The sequence below is a fragment of the Neovison vison genome, chromosome 1, assembly GCF_020171115.1.
Source record: "Neovison vison isolate M4711 chromosome 1, ASM_NN_V1, whole genome shotgun sequence".
NCBI lineage: Eukaryota > Metazoa > Chordata > Mammalia > Carnivora > Mustelidae > Neogale > Neogale vison.
In genome coordinates, this window is record NC_058091.1 from 256,729,900 (window position 1) to 256,752,898 (window position 22,999).

Consider the following 22,999-nt stretch of genomic DNA (forward strand, 5'->3'; position numbering starts at 1 on the left):
AAAGAAAGAAACAACAAGAGAAGGCAGCTATTTTGTTAGCCAAAACTGCGAGTATAACTCTGGAGTGAGGAAGTCATTTGTCACTGAACAAACCATCCCTCTGCTCCAGGGCTGCTCACCTCAGGGCTAAAAAGACATGGATTCCTGTGAAGTTTTAGACGATCAAATATTTGCTAACCAGGGTTTTAACAATATGAATAAAAGGAAAGCATCGTAGTCTAGTGTTTCATACTCTGAAGTTTCTAGAATTGCACTACATGGTAGAGTTACATCTTACACAGGGATTTACTGCATAAGAAATAAAATCTCAGAAAATCCAAATTGCCTCTAATTGCCAATAAACCAATACTGAGCCATTTCTCAATCCAAACTGCCAGTTTTCCCTCAAGAACTGTAACAGATCACTGCTTCTGCAGCAGAGCACCAGCTGAAGTGCCTTTCTTGCAATTAGGGATAATGTTTGTATGAAAAAATATGTATCTTTAAATAACTGCATCACACTGAGCAAGGCAGGATGGGCATCCTAAGAGGCATGCAGAGACTGGAAATAGCAGATTTAAGTTTGCCACACCATACCTCAGGACACAGACTACTCTGTGGAATGGCAAGCAGAATCACCAGCACAGTGTATATGACTGTCCTCTTGCTTATTTTTCTTTTTTCTTATTTTTTTGCAGTTAAAATACCTGAATTTGCGCAGGTTAAATGTGCATATGCTAAAACTTGAATCATTTAAGTCAAAAATATCCTTAAGAAACTAGCATAGTCAATACGGTCTAATGCAAAATTTAAATATATGAATCCCTTAAGTTAGAAAACTTGCTGAAATGCTTGCTTTATGCTTTACTAGGTCACTCTGCAACCGTATGTAATTCACTTAACTTTCATAAGCCTCAGTTTTCTCATTTGCAAGTGAGATCCACTTCAAAGAGATGTAATGAGCATTGCATCACATCATACTCAAAAAATATTAGATCCGTTTTGTATGTATGTAGTACATAGACATGCATGTTAGAAAGGACAGAACACGTATTTTTGAAATTTTCTAATTTTTGTGTATTTTCTAACATTTTAATGTTCATTCTTCTTGTCTGAAACTTCTGTAATGCCATGATGCTCATTTACTGGCAATAAAAAATAAAGGGCCCAGAGGATAAACAGTAAATTATAATTAATATGGTACTGGTAGTCACAGAAGAAACCATACTTAAGAAAAGAAAAGAAGTTTTCTAAACCAAAAAAAAAAAAAAAAAAAAAAACCCCAAAAAACAAAAACCCAACCAGTGATGTTCTAATAATGTGATAATGCCTTCTTACCTGAAGGAACTTCTTCACATCAGCAATAATTTCTCTGAAGATAAACTGGTCTTTCTGAACCTCAAACCATCCCAGTTTAGTGATTTTAGCAATGACTTGAATTAGAGCTTGGATAACAAAGGGCGCCAGCTTGGGCTGTGATGCCACATAATTAAGAATGTAGTTTCCTGTAAGAAAATATTCTGTGATCATTTGAACTTTTCCGTAACATAATGTGAATCTTGTGAAGAAAAACAGCTGGTAATGACACATTCTTTGACAAAAAGCTAATCCTTTTCTCCAAGATATATACTTACTTAAATAGTCATTTCTGCTACAAGGCTTACTTTGGAAAAGGAAATTTGCTCCAATTCAATTTAAATATTAGGGGATAATTTGAGTGTATGAGAATGTCACTTTTGTTTTTGCATGATTTCATGTCGAAAAAACTGCCAGGTGAATACAAAACTGCTATCAGGCCAAATGAAGCAAACCATATACAAAATGCAGCCACCTCAAACATCTACTAGCTGTCTCAGTTCACCTCACGTGGTACCTGACTCACACAGCCTTATCTGGTTGTACACTTTTCCATCCTATTTCAGATAATCTTCCTTCACTACTTCATTATGATTCACAAACTGCAACCCTCTGAGGTCCACATCCAAAAACAAAATTCAGATATTCAAGATAAAATGCTTTTTATTCTACTATTTAAGTATTTCTTAACCATTTAATATGTGTAAAACTCTACTAAACCTTCTATTAGATTTCTTTTTTTAATGTGTCACTGACGAAGTTGAGTTTTATTTCCATGTCCTATTTCTCTCCTGAACCCTGTGATTTTACTGCATAACAATGCATAGCACAGTGACTTTTATGGATGCATATGTCTTACCATAGCAACACTGACTGTATGCTATATCCTGTTTAAATGGCACAAAAAATACAAGTAGTATAGTATGGTAAAATAAATATATAAGTTATGGAAAGTACAAATAGAATAGTAAATTAAAACTTGGAACAAAGCTGATATACCAGAATCATTAAAAGTGGGTAGCAAAGTTAGCTATGAGTTTCCTAGTGGATCAAATAATTGAGGTCAGGTAACAAACATGCTAGAAGTCTAACAGAAAAATGAAGAGAAAAAATTTTTAAAAAGGAAAGGATTCCATTTCTACTTTGACCCCAAAGGCAAGTATGCCATTAGGTAAAAGAGTGAAGAAAAGGTAAATACCTCAATATTTAACTAAAAATAGCTTTAACAGAAATAGCTGCAGTGAGAGTCTTACATTTAAAAAAAATTCTCATGACTATAATATTTCAACCTTAATTTTTATTAACATCAAGATTATATAGTTATATAAATAAATCTTTTTACAAAAAAAAAAGATTTATTTATTTGAGAGACAGAGAGTGAGGAGGACAGGGAGTGTGGGTAGGGTAAGGGGCAGAGGGAGAAAGAGACACCCTGCTGGCCATGTGGGGCTCAATCCCAGGACCCTGGGATCATTACCTGAGCCAAAGGCAGACGTTCAACAAACAAAGCCATCCAAATGTCCAAAATTAAATTTTCTTTAAAAAGCATACATTTTTCTAGAATTAAGATGGATGTTTAAAAAAAGGTTTCTCCTATGCAGTAGTAATAGGGATATCCTAAGCTTCATAACTTGTAATGTTTTATTTCAATAATGAAGCTTAAGAAAAAGACACTGCATCTAGAATATAAAAGAAAATCTTGTTTATTTACCTCAATTATTTTTACTATCTTGAAAATTTTTAACTTGGAGGGGATATGGGAATCTGCATGGGGGTAATGATAACCACTAAGAGGGTAATCTCAAGATAATCAACAAAATGTGAGATGAACCAAGTTTGACATTTAAGCTAGGTCCCAATATACAGACCGTCCCAGACTACCCAAGACACTGGCTAACAAGTTTGTCATCTAAGGCAGAAAAAAAATTAATACACGACACTTTTGTTATTTTAGCTGAATACCTTACATAAAATACATAAAATACTCTCATGTTATGCTTTTTTACAGGACTTCTAATATTTTTCCAGTTTAGTAAGTGTCCATGATAATGATCAAGTAAAACAATATGCATCTCATCATCACCAGCCAAGATAACAGAGAAAAGCCATATCAAGAAGAAAATGAAATGCTCAAAAAGACACATAGGAAAATGAAATAAAACAGCTGAAAAAATCCCAGAGAGAAGTTAACAGAAAGTTGGAAAGCTATGCACTAGAGGCTCTTCGGGTGTGGAACCCTATGTAACAATAACATTTAGCATTTATGAGGCAAGTTAGAAGTGCTTCCCAGCAAATTCTTTATGTGGCTCTCATAGCAATGTGAAGATATTGCTATTATACTATTATTACTATTAACCTGTTTCTTAGGTAAAAGATATGAAAATGAAAGAGGTGAAATAACTTGTCACATTGGCCAAATTGGGACTAAGTCAGGTTGTTTTAAGTTTTTGTTTATTGCTTCCAAATACTTGCCAAACCATAAGTCTTATTAGTAATGAGTAACTCAAAACTTGCAGATGTCTTTGGTAATTTACCATCATTAGACTGATGTTTTTGGTATTATACATTATAAGAATTTAATATTCAATAGTTTTTGACTAATTGATTTTTTTTTTAATTTTACTTACTTATTTTGACAGAGAGAGATCACAAGTAGGCAGAGAGAGAGGAGGAAGCAGGCTCCTCGCTGAGCAGAGAGCCAGATGCAGGGCTCGATCCCAGGACCCTGAGACCATGACCTGAGCTGAAGGCAGAAGCTTTAACCCACCGAGCCACCCAGGTGCCCCTGACTGACTGATTTTAGGTTAAAAAAAAAAAAAAAAAGAAGCCACAAAATCTATCAGAAAACAGGCAACAAGAATATAAAAGAAAAGGGGAAAGATTCAATCTCTACTTTGTTCCCTAAGGCTAATATGTTATTTGAGAAAAAAGTAAAGAGAAGGTAAATAACCTCAATACTTAAAGAATTCTTTGATGGAAAGAACTCCAAATTCCAAGAACACAAAAATTTGAGCTATAAACTATGCCTGGAGTTTGCTTATGAAATATTTGGAGAGGGAGAATAGATGGGACAAAAGAAATGATCGTAAGAAGATCAAGATAAGACTTATGAGGAGAAGATGTGGAGAACCTGGAACCTCCATGCATTGCTGGTGAGAAGGCACAGTGGTACAGGCACCTTGGAACACAGTGTAGTGGTTTCTTTACGCTTTTTTAAAAAGCATAAATTTATTTATGACCCAGCAATTCCACTCTTAGGTATCTACTGAAAAGAAATGAAAACCTATGTCCACACAAAGACTTATTAGGTCAGTATTCACAATAACATTATTCATTGTGGCTAAAAAGCAGAAATAACCCAAATGTCCATCAAGTAATAAATGGTAACAAAATGTCATCTATCTATACTAAGGAATATTACTCTACAATAAAAAGGAACAAAATACTGACATATGCTATAACACAGATAAATCTCAAAAACATTTTGCTGAGTGAAAAAAGTCAGACACAAAAAGCTACATATGGGTATGATTGTATTTATATGAAATATTCACTAAAGGTGAATCTATAAGGGCAGAAAGCATCCAGTGGTTGGGGTTAGGGGAGCAGGACTAACATAGTAAGCATAAGGGATGTTCTGGGGGTGACAGAAATGTGCCAACATTGAATTGTGATGATGTTCACACAACACTGTAAATTTACTAAAAATCATTAATTGTACACTTAAAACAAGTCAACTTTATGATATATGAATTACACCTCCATAAAGCTCTTTGAAGGGAAGGAAGGAGGACCAATCTATATAGGTAATTAAACTTAAGCTACACTTTCATTTGAATAGAAGACCAGAGAAACAACATTAAATAAGGCACCAAGGCAGAAATAACAGGGCATAAGTGGAAGACCTTCTAGCACAACTACTAGACTAGTACCAATGAGCATACACAGTTACAAGAATGGCCCATCAATTACAAGCTCATAAAGGGACTTGAATACTAAGCTGAGGAAATACTGTTTAACTGATGAGCAATAGTAAGCCATTGTTAATTATACTAATAAAGACAGAAAACAGTGCGGTGAATACTAACTGGCAGTAGAGTTAATGTTGGAAAATAATGCGGCTATGTAGTCTGAGGCCTTCCCATGAAAAACTGAGGATTTTGAGGTGATGTGAAGGCAAGGCGACTGTTGAAGCAATTACTCATATCTTCCACATTAGCTGACATGTGAATTATTCTCCTGACACAGTCAGACATGTCATGACAAACATTCTAATCTACTTGCAGAAATAAGAGTAGTAAGTTAAACCAATGAAACTCATAAGAACACATCATTTGTTGCTTGAAATTGTGTTCTAAGTTTCTACTTTTCTCTTTTTTCCAAATTTTCTTTAATGAGTATTCCTCTTTAAGTATTTATTTAAAAACAAATAAGTCAAATGGGCCATCTGACAATAGGTCTGTATCTTTCAAATAAACTGAATTAGTATTCATTCTGCACCAGGCCCTGAGGGGTTCCCTGGTGGGCCCTACCAAACATTTAAGGAAGAAATTATATCAGTTATCTTCAATCTCTTCCAGAAGACAGAAGCAAGAGAATTCCTTCTAATCCATTCCATGAGGCCAGCACTACCTTAATAACAAAACCAGACAAAGATGTTATAAGAAAAGAAACTAAGACCAATATCTCTCATCAACATAAAGAAAAATCCTCAACAAATTATTAGCAAATTGATTCAAAAAATGCATAAAAAGAATTATATACCACAACGAAGAATTATATACCACTACCAAGTGGGATTTGTCCCAGGTTATGCAAGTCCAGTTCAGCATCTGAAAATCAATTAATGTTATCAAGAGGAAAGAAGGAAAATCACATGATCATTTTATTAGATGCAGAAAAAGCACTTAACAAAATCCAGTGGCCAGTTATAATAAAAATTCTCAGCAGAAACAGAGGGAAACTTTCTCAACGTGAAAAAGAGTGTTACAAAAAACCTAAAGCTGACGGATGAAACCAAAGAAGAAAAAATAAATGAAGAGAGATTCCATGTTCATGGGTAAAAAGACTCAATGTTGTCAAGCTGTCAGTTCTTTCCAAACTGACCTGGAGATTCAATGCAATCCAAAACAAAATCGCAGTAAGTTATTTTGTAAATATTTACAAGCTGATTCTAAAGAGATTCACAGAGAGGCAACTGATCTAGAATACCTGCCACAATACTGAAGAACAACAAAGCTGGAGGTCTGACACTCCCCAGCTTCAAGATTTATTATAAAGTTCCAGCACTAAAGACAGTGCAGTACTGGTAAAAGAACAAATAGCTCAATGGAACAGAAGTGAAGGCCCAGAAAAAGACACACAATGAATCTAGTCAACTAGTCTTTAACAAAGGGACAAAGGCAAAAAAGAATGGAGTGAAGACAGTCTTTTCAACAAATGGTGCCAGAACAAGTGGACACCCATATGCAAATGAACGAATCTAGACACAGACCTTACACTCTTCACAAAAATCAACTCGAAATGGATCACAGTCCTAAATGTGAAGCACGAAACTATAAGAACTCCTAGAAGACAACACAGGAAAAAAGCCTAGACCATCTTGGGATTGCAATGACTTTCTGCACACAACAACAAAGGCACACTCCATGAAAAATATAGTGATAAGCTAGACTCACTTAAAATTAAAAACTTTTGCTCTGGGAGGAACAACATCAAGAGAATGAGAAGACAAGCCACAGAATAGGGAGCAAAATCTTTGCAAAAGACTTATCTGATAAAGGACTGTTATCTAAAATATACAGACGCTCTCAAAACTCAACAATAAGAAAACAACCTGATTAAAAATGGGTGAAAGACTTAGACACATCATCAAAGAAAATATACAGAGGGTAAATAAAACATATGAAAAGATGTTCAATTTATATGTCATCAGGGAACTGCAAATTAAAACAATAAGATACTGCTACACACCTACTAAAACAGCCCAAATCCAAAACACTGAAAATACCAAATGTTAGCAAGACTGTAGAGCAACAGAACTCTCATTCATTGCGGGTGGGAATGCAAAATGGTACACCCATTCTGGAAGACAATATGAAAATTCTTTTCAAAATTAAACACAATCTTACCATACAATAGAGCAATTACTCTCCTTAGTATTTACCCAAATGAGCTGAACTTAAGCCCACACAAAAGTCCACTTTAGGCTTTATTTGTAACTGCCAAAACTTGGAGCCATCAAGTAGGTGAGCGAATAAACTGTAGTACATCCAGACAATAGCGTATCATTTAGTGCTAAAAAGAAATGATCTACCAAGCCATGAAAAGACATGGAGAAGGTTAAATGCTTATTACTAAGTAAAAGAAGCCAATCTGAAAAAGCTACACATCGTATGATTCCAACTACATGACACTCTGGGAAAGGCAAAACTGCAAACAGTAAAAAGATCAATGGTTGTCAGGGGTTAGAAGGGAGGGAGGGATGAATAGGTGGCACACAGAGGATTTCTGGGGGGCAGTGAAACTATTCTGCAGACTATTATAATGGGGGATGTATGTCCTTACACATTTATGCAAACCCCAGAATGCACAATACCAAGAGTGAACTCTAACGTGAACTGGACTTTGGGTAATGATCATGTGTCAATGTAGGCTCATCAATTGTAACTAATGTACCTCTGGTTCAGGACACTAAAATGGAAGAGCCTATACATGGGGGACAGAGCATATGAGAACTCTACTTTCTGCTCAATTTTAAAACTGCTCTAAAAAAATAAAATCTATTCAAAGTGTATGTGTGTATACGTAAGTCAATCAAATAAAGCCATGATGTTTTGTGAGTTAGGTTTATAAAGTTTGGATCCTAATTTTTAAAACTATAAATACATTTTGCTTTCTTAAGCACCCAAGTCCATGAACACACAGATAAATCCTCCTGTAGGTGTTGTGCAGTGCCTATGATTCTGGGTGCTTTAAGAAAAATATCAGTCAAATATATGAGGCAAATGACATGTCACTGTGTGATCCGATCGTTCAAAAATTTGGCTATCTGTCACAGATATACATTTTAATTTTTCTGATACACAAATACAAATAATGTGAACCCTGAGGCTGGAGAGGACAAATGAGTCAACAGTTCATTTCTACTATGAACAAAGGTCACTGAAAAAAAAAAAATCCCATAGCTCAATTAGACTCCTGTCCATATGAAAAGCTAACACATACATACACAGATACATGCACACATACACACACACACACACACACACACACACAAAAAAAATTCTTAAACTACATTATTTCTGAAAAATATACTGCTACTTCACGGAATAAGTTTTCCAACTACACTAAGTTCCAAATATCATTCTTCCATATACACATTATATTCCTAATAAGTAGGAACCTGCTTTTTAAAAAAGTTTTTTATTAACGTATAATGTATTATTAGCCCCAGAGGTACAGGTCTGTGAATTGCCAGGTTTACACACTTCACAGCACTCACCATAGCACATACCTTCCCAATGTCCATAACCCAGCCACCCTCCCCTACCCCTCTCCTCACTGAAACCCTCAGTTTGTTTTATGAGATTAAGAGTCTCTTATGGTTTGTCTCCCTCCCGATCCCATCTTGTTTCATTTTTAGGAACCTGCTTTTGATTTGACATGCACCCCAAATGATTTTGTATAGAAGCCTGAGAGATAAATGGACAGCTGGCTTCTTTTCTATCATTCAGTTGCAAATGAAGTTAAGACAATGGCTAAGAGCATATACTCCACACAGACTGTATGGATTTGAATCACAGCTCTACTTACTTCTGAGCTGTGTGATCTTGGGCACATTACAGAGCTGATCAAATTTAATTTCCTCATTTATAAAATGAGGATAATAAGAGCACCTACTTCATAAATGTGGTGAATAAAATGAGATAGTACAAATCTTACCAACAGTAAGATAACACACAATAACACAACAATAAAATCCTAGTTATTTATTTATTATTAAACTAACCAAATGCTCTTTTGATTACACATGTTGTATAACATATCACTGTCCATTACTAGATGGATAAAGGAGACTTGACAACTCATCTTCAAAAAAAAATAATAGAATTTTAAGTAACTTGCATGCCTCTTCACAGTTTAACATATTTAAAAGGAAAAAAATGATTTTAAAGTGCAATGTTAAATAATGTAACATTGTGTGTCAACTATATTCCAACAAAAAATAAAGTGCAATTTTATTAAAAAAAAAAAAAAGCATAATAAACCACTTACTGATATCTACCCTCTGTTCAATTGGCAAAGGACTGACTCGGCTAACAAGTTTTGAAAGACATGTTGCTGCAAGGAGCTGAGCATAGGATGTCTGTAAAGAATAATAAATTTTATTTATTATTATCACAAATGAAATTAGAATCATCAAAACACTGTGACAGGAACTTTTCCTAAGCAATAATGGAAACTTTTCTGGTTTTCTAAAACGGCAGATTAACAATAAATAAAGTATATATACAAATATATATATACAATCTCTCATAAGGGTTCAGTCACTGAGGAAGGTGTAGGTCACTTTTTCAAACAACAGCAGATAATCAAGAGAAAAAATATTATTTTGAGCAAGTTCAAATAAAGTACTCTTACCACGTCTACACAGTTCTGTACGATCTGGCCCCTGATTATCTCTCCCAATTCACCTGGTTCCACTCTTCACTGTCCTCTGACCATAACAGCTCTCTTTTCGCCCCTTTCAATGCATTTCATACCCTGACCTCCACACTCCTTCAGATCCATGTCTTACGGTATTGTATTCCCTTTGACCACCAATTGTCTTAACTTTATCCTCAATCCTTCAAAATTTGGTCCAGTTACTCACAACTCCAGCAATTTCTTGTAAAGATAGTCCTTCTTTCTTTTTTTTCCTCTGAACTAGAGGTCAGCAAACTAAGGCCCATGGATAAAATCCTATCTGTTTTTGTAAGGTCCATGGGGTATGAATGGTTTTTACTATTTTAAACAATCAGGGAAAAATAAAAATAATATTTTATGACATGAGAAAAATCATGAAATCCAAATTTCAGGGTCCATATAGAAACACAGAGCATAGACATGCTCATTCGTTTATATATTATCTATGGCTGCTTTCAAGTGATGACAGCAGAGTTGAATAGTTGAGACAGACTGTATGTGACACTCATTGCCTCCTGCTGCTGAATGCATTATAAATTGCAATAATACAGCTGTAATTCCATAGCACCTAGAGTGCCGTGGGTATTGCCATGACATGTACCTTTGATTATTACCAGTGCATAACCACCATGTCAAAACATGATAAAAAGCAGATTTCAAATACCTAACTTTTAAGCACAGGAGAGTTTGAATTACTATTATTGAATTAGATAGTAGAGCAATGTGCTCTTTATGAAATGGCACTATGGCTATCCTAAAAGACTATAATTTATGTTGACAATATCAGACTATATATTCAGGACAATGTTCCTAATTCACAGGAAATCAACAGTCAGAAAAAGTAGAAAACTGGAACAGAGTATCTCATCACAATGGAATTTCCTCACAAAAATAAAATAGGACTGAGACCAAAGTTCTGAAGTGACTCATTTGTTAGCCAAGTATGGAAAGTCATTTACCAATGGAGAATTAATTAAAGTCACCATTATTTTATTATAGTAGCAAAATTATATATGCAGAGAAAATAAAACTCAAACTACTGGACTTTCAATGAGAATAATGCTGAAACATGGAAGCAACATCAAAAGTCAATTTCAAACAACAAGGGAAATTGTTTGGAGTTTCTCCTTAGTTCCTCATAAGCTGACAGGTGTTGCTAATTCTGTCTTATTCCATTAACAATATTATCCATTTATTCCAGACATCAATACTAAGTCTGAAGTGACTAAAGGCCTTGATGAAAAGTCTATGTGGAACGTCAGGCCAGAAATATTTTCAAAGAAGTTAAGAAAACACTTACTGTGTACAACCTGAAGCAGTAACTGCTAAGATGTGTCACAAGTGGTGGTAAAAATATATGGAGCAGAAAAGTGCTTAGTTGTACAAATTTACAAAATTTATAAAAATATAAGAGTCCAAAACCTATGGTTATTCATTATATTCTCCATCAGTAGATACTCTGTAGTAAATTATTTGAGTCTGTCATGTATTAATGAATCAGTGCTGCTAACAATAGACTTCTAATTCACTTTTGTGAACTTATCTTCAGTTCTGTGAATTTCTGTCAGAAAAAGAAGCTGAAAGTCCTGACTTGCCCCACCACAAGATAGTTCAATAGCTTAGCAATAGTAAAGTTTTATTGTAAATTTTTTTTTAGCTCAGGGCTGAGACTGAAATTTTTCTGAGAAGAACAATTCTAAACCCCTATTGTTGAATGCTAAATGGCTTTGAAAATTAGCTTTTGCTGCAGACTTGATAACATAATTTAGTGAATTCAACCTAAAGTTACAAAATTAAAAGGCAAATGAGTGCTTAGTACTTATATTACAAAACTTAAAATGCAGTAAAGTCATTTCAATAATAACTAACACTTTTTCGATCACAACTAGTATTAAGGAAGCTGCTTTAAACACTTTCCATACTACCAAAAGTTAAAACAAGTAGCAAGATCTCTCGTCCCAAGTATATTTTCTGAACTCAAACTATATGTCCAGCAGCATTTTTCAGACCCTGAAACAAGTGGAAAGGAAATTTCCATATTTTAAAAACCACTTAACTGAGCAACTGAGGAGCTCCCAGCTACCCTTCAGTTGGAAGTGATTACTCTGCAATGTGAATGACATTCTGGAAGGCAAACATCCAGAATTCCATAAATGCCTTCTAAGTGATGAATATGCTTAATTAAAATCATATGCTTATGGATGGATATCAATATTTGGCAGTATCTATTTATGTGAAAAGACATTTTCAAAGATAAAATATTAAAAATCTCATTAGAGACAAGCATTAACACATGAACATTTGCAATCAACACTAATGACACAAGTACGAACTTTGAACCCCAATTAAGTCAAAAGTTATCTCCCAAAGAATAATTTCATTCTTTTGATTAGTAGATCTGTATCACAAAAAAAACTGTATTCAATTATTGTACTTTAAGTTTCATCAGTAAAACTTTGTGGAAATTTGTTTTCTCTCTTCTTATAGATGTACTTACAAAATATCCTTTATTTAGCCTCTTGGCCTGCAAAATCTAAATATTTACTGTTTGGCCCTTTACACAAAAAGTTCATTGACCTCTGTTCTAGCCCCTACAGTCTCCTACTATAGCACAACCATATCATTTTATAGCTATCTATTTACATACTTATACCTCCCCAACTAAACTAGGAGTTACTTTTATGCATATGCATGAGGTAAGTAGGTAGCACTATACCTAGTTTTACATTTAAGTATTTGCTACAGGACTACTGAGTGAACAGCTAAGAATCTCTAGAAGGGACACAGCAAGAGACAGTCAGCATTCTTATGAACCATTCCTTCATGTTTTAGAGTTAATTACAGCCTGCCTCTCTTACCTGAAAATTTTTTTTAAAAAGACTCTGACTCAACTTTCTAAAAATGCAAACTTTGCCCATTACTGATGGCAAAGGGGGTCAAGAAGAATCAAGACATCAAAAGGGGTGAAGAAGAATCAAGAAACTATTTCAATTTATGCCTATTTCAACCTCTTGAGCTCTTTTCTAAGTTTGCTCTCCAGGCTTTCCAATTCTTTCTATGATTAATCCTTTGACAGTGAAATAAACTATACCAAGAAGACATGGAGTATTATCTATCAATTACCACTGACCATAACCTATATAAGTTCATTGACACTAACATACATCTACTGATTTCTCATGGTTAATTGCTGTTATCAAATACTTACCGTTCCTTGTTCTAATAAAAGTTGACACTTGCTGAGACATTCTGGGCTGTCAATAAGTTCCAGGAGTGATTTCTCAGCCTCTATTCTTTGTGTAAGATCAGTCCCTATGTAGAGATGAGTACATAACACTTCCAATTCAGCCAAGCTCTTGAGAAGAAAAAAATATATATAACATTTTACTTGAATGAAAAACAAAAATAAGATAAATATATTAATGCAGGAATTGAGGGATGCATATCATGCCTGAATTCATCAATTCAAAAATACTTACTGAGCTACCACTACTTACTCAGCGTCACAGTGGTGAACAAAAAAAGCCTATCTCCTTCCTCTAAGTTATTTATTTATAAATTGACAGTAACTGTAGTGGAGAAGAGTATAGAAAGAGAAGGACTTGCCTAATCCAAGGAGTTCGAAAGGTCTGTCTTTAGGAGTAACATTTATCCTAAAAGGGTGAGCCAGACAAAAAAAGACTGGATGGCAGTCCGGGCAGAGAAGTAGAGATTACTAGGGCCCAGAACAGAGTGTAATCATTTAGAGGCATTAAAAGGTCAATGTCAATGTAGTAGACAGCAAGGAGGAGATGCCAAATGAAGCTAAAGAGATGGGTGGGGGGATTATCATGAGCGAGTTGCAGACACTATATCAATTACATTACTTCTCAAATTATAAGAATTTCAATGGTTCCATCCATAAAAAAGCAAAGATAATTATAAATGTACGCTGATTTGGGGCCTCTAAACTAATGACTCATAGTGCTGCAGGCAAACTCTGTCATGATTTTCAGGAACTATGACCTAACCCCATGTTATTTCTAGCAGTGTAATAACTAGTTATCATGTTGTTGGCTCCTATTTTATAAGCACAAAGAATAATTCATTCTGTTTATAAATATAATTTCATCTGAAGATATAAAATACATGGATAAGATCTGGGAAAAAAATGAGATCAGCATTCTTTTTTAGCTCAAAACAATTTTTATTAAAGGCACTTGACTAAAACAAACTACTTTACTTTGAACTTGAATTAAAGAGAATTCTTTGGAGGACAAAAAAAAAAAGGCACAGATTTCAATATCAGGTAGTCTTACAAAGGTAATCAGATATTCCTAACGAAATGCCATTTTTTATCCTTTCTGGCCTGAACTGTTACATGGCAGCCTAAGAGCTACACTAAGCCAAACATTCTCTCAAATACATGTATCTCTGCCTAATAGGAATGCACATAAAACACTGAAATGGGACCTCCTCTAGCTCCCTTTATTCTTTTCACTTCTTTCTCCTTCTTAGCTCCTTTATGGCATTTTCCATTTTCTATCCAGGTCAGAGCCAAACATCCCAGACTTGGGAAATTTCTGCTAGAGTAAAAGTAAAGAAGAAAGGTTTCAAATGAATAAATTAAGATAAAGGACCTCAAGTGTGACACATTTTAAATATTTCCCCCACCTAGACTGGCCCAACAAGCCCCCAGAGTACCACTCCATAATGCTCATATTAAAATGCATAGAAAATGTATGCTTCATGAATACATATGAATTTCCATATTTTCTCCAAGGGTAAGAAATACAAAAAAAGAAAGAGCTACCTTCTTCCCTCTCTTGACTCATGATTAACCTTAGAAGTATTTTCCTTCATCTAATAAATATGAAGGGCTAAATTTTAGAGCTGGTAATATCCAGAATAATTTAATGATAAACTGATCCTGCTGTCAAGCATTCATCAAGGTCTAAAGAGTCTTTGAAGTAGACCTTAAATTCAAAAAGAATTGGTCCAGAAATAATGACAAGACCTAACTATTTAAAAGCAGAAGGCAACAAAAAAGTGAGACTCAAAACCTGTCTTATAAGTTTGTTTGGAGAATTAAATTTTATTTAAATTATTTATTCATTTTATATATTTCATTATTTATTTTATGATGATGATGATGATGATGATGATTTAATAATAATATTGTAATAGGTAGAACTGTATCCCCCTAAAAGATATGCCCAACTCCTAACCCTGGTACCTTTCATGTGTCCTTATTTGGAAATGAAGGTCATTGTAAATCCTAAATTAAGGATCATAACGACACTGGCCTGAATTTAGGGTGGGCCCTAAGTCTAATGATTCATAAAAGAAAAGAAAAGTACATGTGAGATGCAAAGACACAGAGCTACACAAGGGAAGTCATATGAAGGAGGAGGCAGAGGCTAGAATGATGACTCCACAAGCCAAAGAACACCAAGCATTACCAGCAGCCAGCAGAAAGTAGGAGAAAGGCATGGGGCGGTTTCTCCCTCAACGAGTCCAGAAGGAACCAATAAGACTGGCATATTAGTTTCAGACTTCGGCCCTCATAACTGTAAGACAATTTTCTGTTGCCTTTTCAGTTTGTGGTAATTTCTTACAACAGTACTAGGAAACAAATACAAATACTAGTATTAATCAATTCAGTGGTACCTAAGTAAACCTATTTGGAAAGATTCCAGAAAAGTTCTTGAAATTATTTTGTCTGTTTTGCTATACTGATTTAAAGAACCTCAACAAAGGACAAATCTGGAGTGTATTCAAACAGTATTCATTTAAGTCAACAACATTACAAATTAACCTTTTTCTTTCCAAAGGTATTTCGAAGTATTAACTGAAAGGCAGTACAAGATAAAAAGGGAAAGGTTTGAACTTTTTCTTATGGAAGACTGAAGCAAAGGGGGGCAAATCAAGTCATTCTTTCACTGTAATGATAATAACAAAACACATCCCAGGCATATCAAATCTTTTTAGAGAAAAGGACATATCTACAAAGATCCTTACCCAGGTGGAAAGGCATTATCTAAACCTTTAAAACACTTAAACTCACAATATGGTGAATGGGGACTGACCAAGCAATCTTCTGATTAGCATTTGACTTTCCAGAGAATCTATAAAGAGAGACTTTATTTCTCACAATAAATTGATAAATTTGCATCCTAGTTTTACACACTGATGTCTATGCACATGGTTAACATTAGAATGCTTCAGAGAAATGGATCCCTTCTCTGTTTGCTGACAAATCAGGTATGAGTTATTAAAGCTCCTGCAAGGCTTAATATCAGTATTAGATGCCCATAAAAATAACTAATAGGTAGAACAAGTAGAATTGGACATCACTTAACTTCCAAAGAATAACTATCAAATATAAACAGAAAGTACCCAACTTCAATTGCGGAAGAGACAATGACATAATTTCGCCTTAAAGATTTCCTTAAAGATTTCGCCTTAAATAATCTCTTCTGAACTCGTTTCTAGTCTTTGCACTTGACATACAATTACTCCCTAACTGACGTGACTTCTTCCTATACAGTAATTCTCACACGTGTATCCATCAACAGGTAAGTGCTGAGTAAAACAAAAAACAAACAGACAAAAAGAGTAGATATCAGAAGGTAATTATAGGAACAGAAAACAGATTTCAGGTTTTGGCCAGGGAGGGAGGAGAGCAGAACAGAACAGGGGAACAGCAATGGGGGATTACAAAGGAACAAAAAGAAACTTTGGAGAGAAGATGGATATGTTCATTATCTTGATTTTAGTGATGGTTTTGCAGGTGTAAACATATGTCAAAACTGTACAATTTAAATATGTGCAGTTTGCTATTTGTCAGTTACACCTCAATATTAAGATAAAAGAAAAAGAATGACGGCTTTTGTTCTAAGGAAAAAAATGGCCCCTAATAATAAAAAATAAATCGATGAGCCACAAAAATCCCACCACAATTGAATTTAACTCTTTTCAATTACTTCTCTATATTTTTCCTGCCATATGGAATTAAGGTTCTTGATTATCATTAACAAAAAACACTTTCATCTTGAAGTTAATAATTTCCCCACAGATCTTTGTTTCTTCTTCCCTTTAATACCTTTTCCTTAGCAAATCTGAAGGCTCTTGGAACTCTTCCTTCTACAATGAATTAAGTAGTATTTGTTTTTAGAGCCTTATAATTTACAAGGATTTATAGCTTTTATTTTTCAAGCAATCCTGAAAAGTAGACTCCTGTAAAATAGATATTTGTAGTACACGCAGGTTTAAGACCAAAACAACAACAAGAAAAAAAATCACCACTGAGGCTTAGAATATACATACATACACACACACACACATATATACACACACACATACATACATACGTATATATGTTGCTTATGATCAAGTGTGAAATAAATGGTCAATTTTGAACCAAATAAATACAAGTCTACAGACCTCAAGAACACGTTGTTTCCTTACCACCCTGACATCTTGCCACCCTTTACTTCAGTCTGCAGGGAGATAAGCAGATGATTTTCTACTCTATACATTCAACTCTGCTCACCATCTTTGTATCTACCAATTTCTTCTTCTTAGAAATTCAGAAAGATGCTAAAAACCCAAAAATGTCAAAAACTGAATTGAACATATTTCCCCTTCCAAGTGGCTCTTTGTTTTCAGTGGTTTCAAAGGACTAGACCAGGATCTAGATTTTTAATTTTGATGTTAGTTTTGTCTCTTCCTTCCCCTTAGTCCCTCCTATATAGTTAAGAGTTTGGCCTTGCCCCATTACCCTCAGATTCTGGAAGGTTAGCCTATGTCATACCTGACTGGCCTATTTTTGTTTAGGGGCCAGGAATTGGGGGGTACACATTCCACAGTCTTAAGTTGGGGGCTGGCCAAACCAGAAAGACCAACCATGTGTTTCAGGGTGCAGGCTTTGGATCACATTAGTATTAGCCTAAAATCTGAGATCAACCACGTGGGCAATCAACAGTTAATCATGACTATGTAATGAAGCCCCAATAAAAAGTTCCCCAGTTTGCAATACTCAATGCACACTGTCATATATATAGGCTGGGTGAATAACGTGCCCTAAGAACAGCAAAAGCTTTGTTTGGAACCCTCCCAGACACTGCCCTTTGCATCTCTTCTTTTAATCAATTTTAATCCGTGTTTTTTTCCCAGGAATAAACTGCCTGCATATGACAGCTTTCAGTGAATTCTTCGAGTCCTTTGCTAAACTATCAAATCTGAGCCTGGTTCTAGGAAACCCCCAAATATGCAGCTGGTGTTAGAAGTGAGGGCAGGGAGGGAGTATCTTAAACCTCACAGTTTAGCTAATTCCTGGTATATACCTAATTTGTCATAAAATCCTAACAATTCTTTTTAACTAGAGACTCAGACTTACTACCTCCACATGCTATTCACGGACAACAGAACAACAGAACAGTATTTTCTAACTGTGGCCTCCAGTGCCCTGGATTTCTTCAGCAGCTTCTTTGGAAAGGAGTGGAAGCTTTGGAATCTACCATTTATTGACCCGAAGCAAATTATTTAACCTTTCTAAACCTCACTTTTGAAACTGTAGATAGTAATATCCACCTCCCAAAATAACTATGAAGAGTAAGATAGAAGACAGAAAGCTTAACCCAGTGCCTGACACACAACAGAAGCAAAATAAATTGTAAATAATTCCTGCAGTTCACAATAAATTATGAAACATTATACTGGCCTTTTGTCTGTAGTTTCTCCCATTTGAGCCCATGCTGCTATGATCTTTCCCAAACCTATTTCCCATTATGTTACTATCATGTTCAAATAAAACTGTGCACAAACACATCTAGATCAAATCAGGTAGCCTGGCTGGGTATTAAGAAGCATAGCCATAGTTCCTAGTTCTGGAACAATTCTGAGAGCAAAAGGATGAACCAAATGAGTACTCTAAATTATTCCTGACATTATCTCTTGATTCTCATCTCAATCCTTCTGTTTTATCTAAAATCCTTTTATCTTACCTATTCTCCACTCCATCTTTCCTTCCTCACTCTGCCTTCCTCCCACCAATCTGGACTGTCTCCTCTGATGATAATCCAGATCCATCGCTTCCTTTGGGACAAAGAACTCTAACTCGCTCACAGCTTCCTAACCAGAATGCATGTACCTGGAATAGCATGCCTGGCATATTGATCCTCCTGCCCTCCAGGCAACCAGACTTTTGGCTGTGAGCAGTTTATGTCAATGAACAAGACAATTACCATTTTTTATGTATGCCATGATGTGAAAAAGAATGTACAGAAGTGCCCTAACCTTACCTTACTCAAGTCCACATCTTTTTTTTTTTTTAAAGATTTTATTTATTTATTTATTTGACAGAGAGAAATCACAAGTAGATGGAGAGGCAGGCAGAGAGAGAGGGAAGCAGGCTCCTTGCTGCGCAGAGAGCCCGATGCGGAACTCGATCCCAGGACCCTGAGATCATGACCTGAGCCGAAGGCAGCGGCTTAACCCACTGAGCCACCCAGGCGCCCCCTCAAGTCCACATCTTTACTCATTACCCTAATGGCATAATTTTTGACAAGCTACCCTGGTGAGCAGGTAACAGTAAGCTACTGATAGGAAAGAATATGGAATTATGAATTACTGGGCCTACAACCTTGGGCAAGTCACAACTGTTCTAAGATTCAGTGTTTTCAAGAATCAAATGTATATATGTACATATATGCACACCTCTCAAATCACTTGTGGGGCTCAAAATCAATAATAAGCCCACGTGAGGTGTACCTGGGTGGCTCAGTTGGTTAAGCCTCTGCCTTCGGCTCAGGTCATGATCCCAGGATCCTGGGATTGAGTTCTGCATCGGGCTCTCTGCTCCGCAGGGAGCCTGCTTCCTCCAATCTCTCTCTCTCTTTCTCTGCCTGCTTCTCTGCCTACTTGTGATCTCTGGCTGTCAAATAAATAAATAAAATCTTTCAAAAAAAAAAAAAGCCCCCGTGAAAAGTCAAAATGTTAGGTACTGGTTATCATTTTTAATAAATGCTCCTAGAGTGAACTGGAAAATATGGTCTCATACACTAGAATAGTTCAAACTGAGAAGTTTAAGAGCTTTTTTCTGGCTCTCAAAACCGTATGAACTTTTATTTGTCCAATATACTTTCAAGCTGCTGTGAAATACATTCCTGAAAAACCAATATAGTTGGTTATAGGTAGTTTTGGCGTTAGTAGCTAACTTTTCCAAATTCTAAGTATGAAGAAGTCTTCCGGGACTGAGGGATTTACTATTATGCATCATCTTTCTAAGCCTGAAAACTTCCAAACTTCCACCAGTCTTTACCCTCAAGATCACATCTGAGCTATGAATACTTGATTACCTATTTACAATCCCTAGGACCTCCCTGTAAGATTCTTCCTGTGAAAATTTCCAGGGGGCATGTTTACCAAAGTGGAAACAAATAACATTATTTTGACCTGGACACCCTGAGAAATGGCAAGGAGTCTAAAGGTAATGTGTGGGGCTCACTACTTTCTGGTGTATAAATCCTGGAGTTTTCAATTACCTGACAGGAGAGTGGCTGGCTGGAAAGAAAATATCCTTTGGAAGAACCAGTAAATAAGAAATGAGTCAGTATGACCACAGGTAGTCCAAAGAAGTCTACAAGAGGAACTTGACACATAGAGACAGTCACCACATTATAAATTGACTACCCCTCCGAGGTCATTCCCACCATCCAGAGCAGCCTCCCCTTCTCTCTTCCATTTTACATGAACCTTGTGCTCCAGCCAGACCAAACTTCCCACAGGGTGCCATGTTCTTCCAAAATTCTTCACCATCGTTCACATGGTCCTTTTGCCTCTGTACTCTTTCCCCTCCTCTTCACCTGGCTGGCTCCTAAAATTCAAGACCCACTAGACTGCAAGTTCCCTGAGAGTAGAAATCACAGTTTTGCTAGAGCTGTTTTTGATGCCTAGCAAAGTAGGAACTCAGTATATAACTGGACGAACGGAAACTCAAAGCATCTCCTCCGAGAAGCAGAGAAGCTCTGCCTCACTTCTACACACACACACACACACACACACACACTCAAAGCATCTCCTCCGAGAAGCAGAGAAGCTCTGCCTCACTTCTACACACACACACACACACACACACACACACACGGACGGACGCGCGCGCGCGCGCGGTTGACTGCTCGTCTTCAATGTTCCCATGATATCCTGTGATTAATTCTACTATCATTTCCGCACGTACTGTAATTATCTGTGAATTCTATGAGGGCAGGGTGATAAGATAATGTAATCCTTTATCCCAGAACTGTGCACAATGCTTGAGACACAGTGGGGAGCTCCATAAATGTTTGTTGAATGAATAACTGGATGCACATGCCAGTGCAGCCCGAGAATACGTGAGCCTTCCTCCGCAAGCACGCGTCCCATCCTTATCTCCGCGCTCCTCCGGCACGCTGCCCCCGTTTCCTCCTCCAATAAGGCGGCTGCTAAGCACTCCGCAACTCCCTACAGATACAGCCCCTGCCCGCTCTAGCCAATTAAAAATCCAACCGCTGCCGCCGTTCCCTCGGGGGACCCTGGCCCCCTCTCAAACTGCATCCCCACCGTGCGGACGCTGGCGATGGAGCCGCGGCCAGGGACACGGCGAGAAGACTGGTCCGGCCTGGTGGGGCTCCCACCTGCCTGGGCGCCGCCAAAGCTGCCCTTCGCATAGTGCCCCGCGCAAGGAGTGCGGGCGCCAGCGTAGCGGGTCCTCAGCATCCGCACCTCCCCGGAGGGGCGAGCTCCGAACCTGACCCCTTGTCTTTCCACCCGCCACCCCCGGGCCCGGGCCCGGGGTGGGCAGCCCAGGCCAGTGCCCGAGTCTCCGACCCAGGCGGGGGCGGGAGCTGGGGCTCCAAGGCGCCGGTCAGCGGCCCGGCGTCCTCCGCCGCCGTCCTCCGCCCTCCGTCTCCAGACCGCAGCGTCGCGCCGGGTTCCCGGGACGGCGGAGCGGAGGCCCGCGGTGCAGAACGCACTGACCTGGAAGTGCAGCGCCATCTTCCCGGGAGGCGGCGCCGGCCGGCCGCCCCGAGCGCCCGAGGGGAGGGAGCGGAGGCGGGCACCGCGGAAGCCCCAGCCGCCCGCGGGGTCCCTGCGCCGCTGGCTTGCTGGCACGTTCGTCGCCTCGGCCGTGCGGCCCCTGCGTTTGAAGCGCTGGACGGGGCGGGACCTGACGGGACGGGGCGGGGTGACGGAGGCGGCGCGCGGGGGGGAGGGGGGGAGGTAGGCCCGAGGGGGCGGGGCCTGGGGAGCCGGGAATCTCAACCGCCCCCAGCACGGAAGTTTGAACCGATGCTGCTACCTCAGGTGGGTCGTAACCTCTGACATCTTTCCTTTGACACAACCACCACAACTCAACTGTCAGCCATGACCTCTGGTTCTTACATCTTCCGCAAATTCTGTTGATCCTGAAGACTTACAGCACTATGGCCACAGCTTCTGATGCCCCCGTCTCCGTAACTGTTCTAGTTCCCTGAACACCCACTTGCCATGCACAATCTGCCATAATCTTTGACTCCTTCATGCCAGCGGCTTGCTGTTCTTGACCCCTGACTCCCAGAGTCCAACTTCCATTTTCTTTTTAACTTTATTTGGCTTGAAATTGAAATGACAGTGTCTACATGGTGTTAAGTTGTAAAATTCTAGCTTGGCTATTACTACTTCTTGCCTATATTTCATTTAATATGAATTTGTATTTTACACCAAATGATTCTATTGGAATGAGGATTTATTTGAACAAAAGTAAGTCAAAGTTATTCCTTTCTGGTGCTCTTCATTTCTTCTTGAAGATTGACCCTTCTAGTTGGAGGCATTGTACTTCAGTGTGAAAAATTACTTTAATACTAGTTATAGTTTAGGTTTACTAGTGACAAAGTCAGCCTTTGTTAACATGAATACAACTTTATACCTATATTTTTTATAAGGATAGTTTTGCTAGGTATAGAATTCCATTTTGTCT

At 37.5% G+C, this 22,999-nt stretch overlaps 1 protein-coding gene across 7 annotated transcripts in view; it reads right to left on the reverse strand.

Annotated features, from left to right (window-relative positions):
* RANBP17 (RAN binding protein 17) overlaps nt 1-22,075 on the reverse strand; it is a 319,157-nt gene extending 297,082 nt beyond the window's left edge. For 4 of the 7 annotated variants that reach the window (XR_006381540.1, XM_044229616.1, XM_044229606.1 and 1 more), the window contains exons 1-4: nt 22,021-22,046; nt 13,232-13,378; nt 9,613-9,703; nt 1,318-1,484 (exon numbers count right to left, since the gene is read on the reverse strand). Coding sequence is in view for 5 of the 7 variants with exons in the window: in XM_044229616.1 (XP_044085551.1) it covers nt 1,318-1,484; nt 9,613-9,703; nt 13,232-13,378; nt 22,021-22,038 (423 nt within the window). In the remaining 2 variants the exon portion in view is untranslated. Of the gene's footprint in view, nt 1-1,317; nt 1,485-9,612; nt 9,704-13,231; nt 13,379-22,020 lie in introns of those variants that run through there. The other 3 variants (XM_044229637.1, XM_044229647.1, XM_044229625.1) reach the window with 3 other exon arrangements.
* Nucleotides 22,076-22,999: the final 924 nt, after the last annotated feature.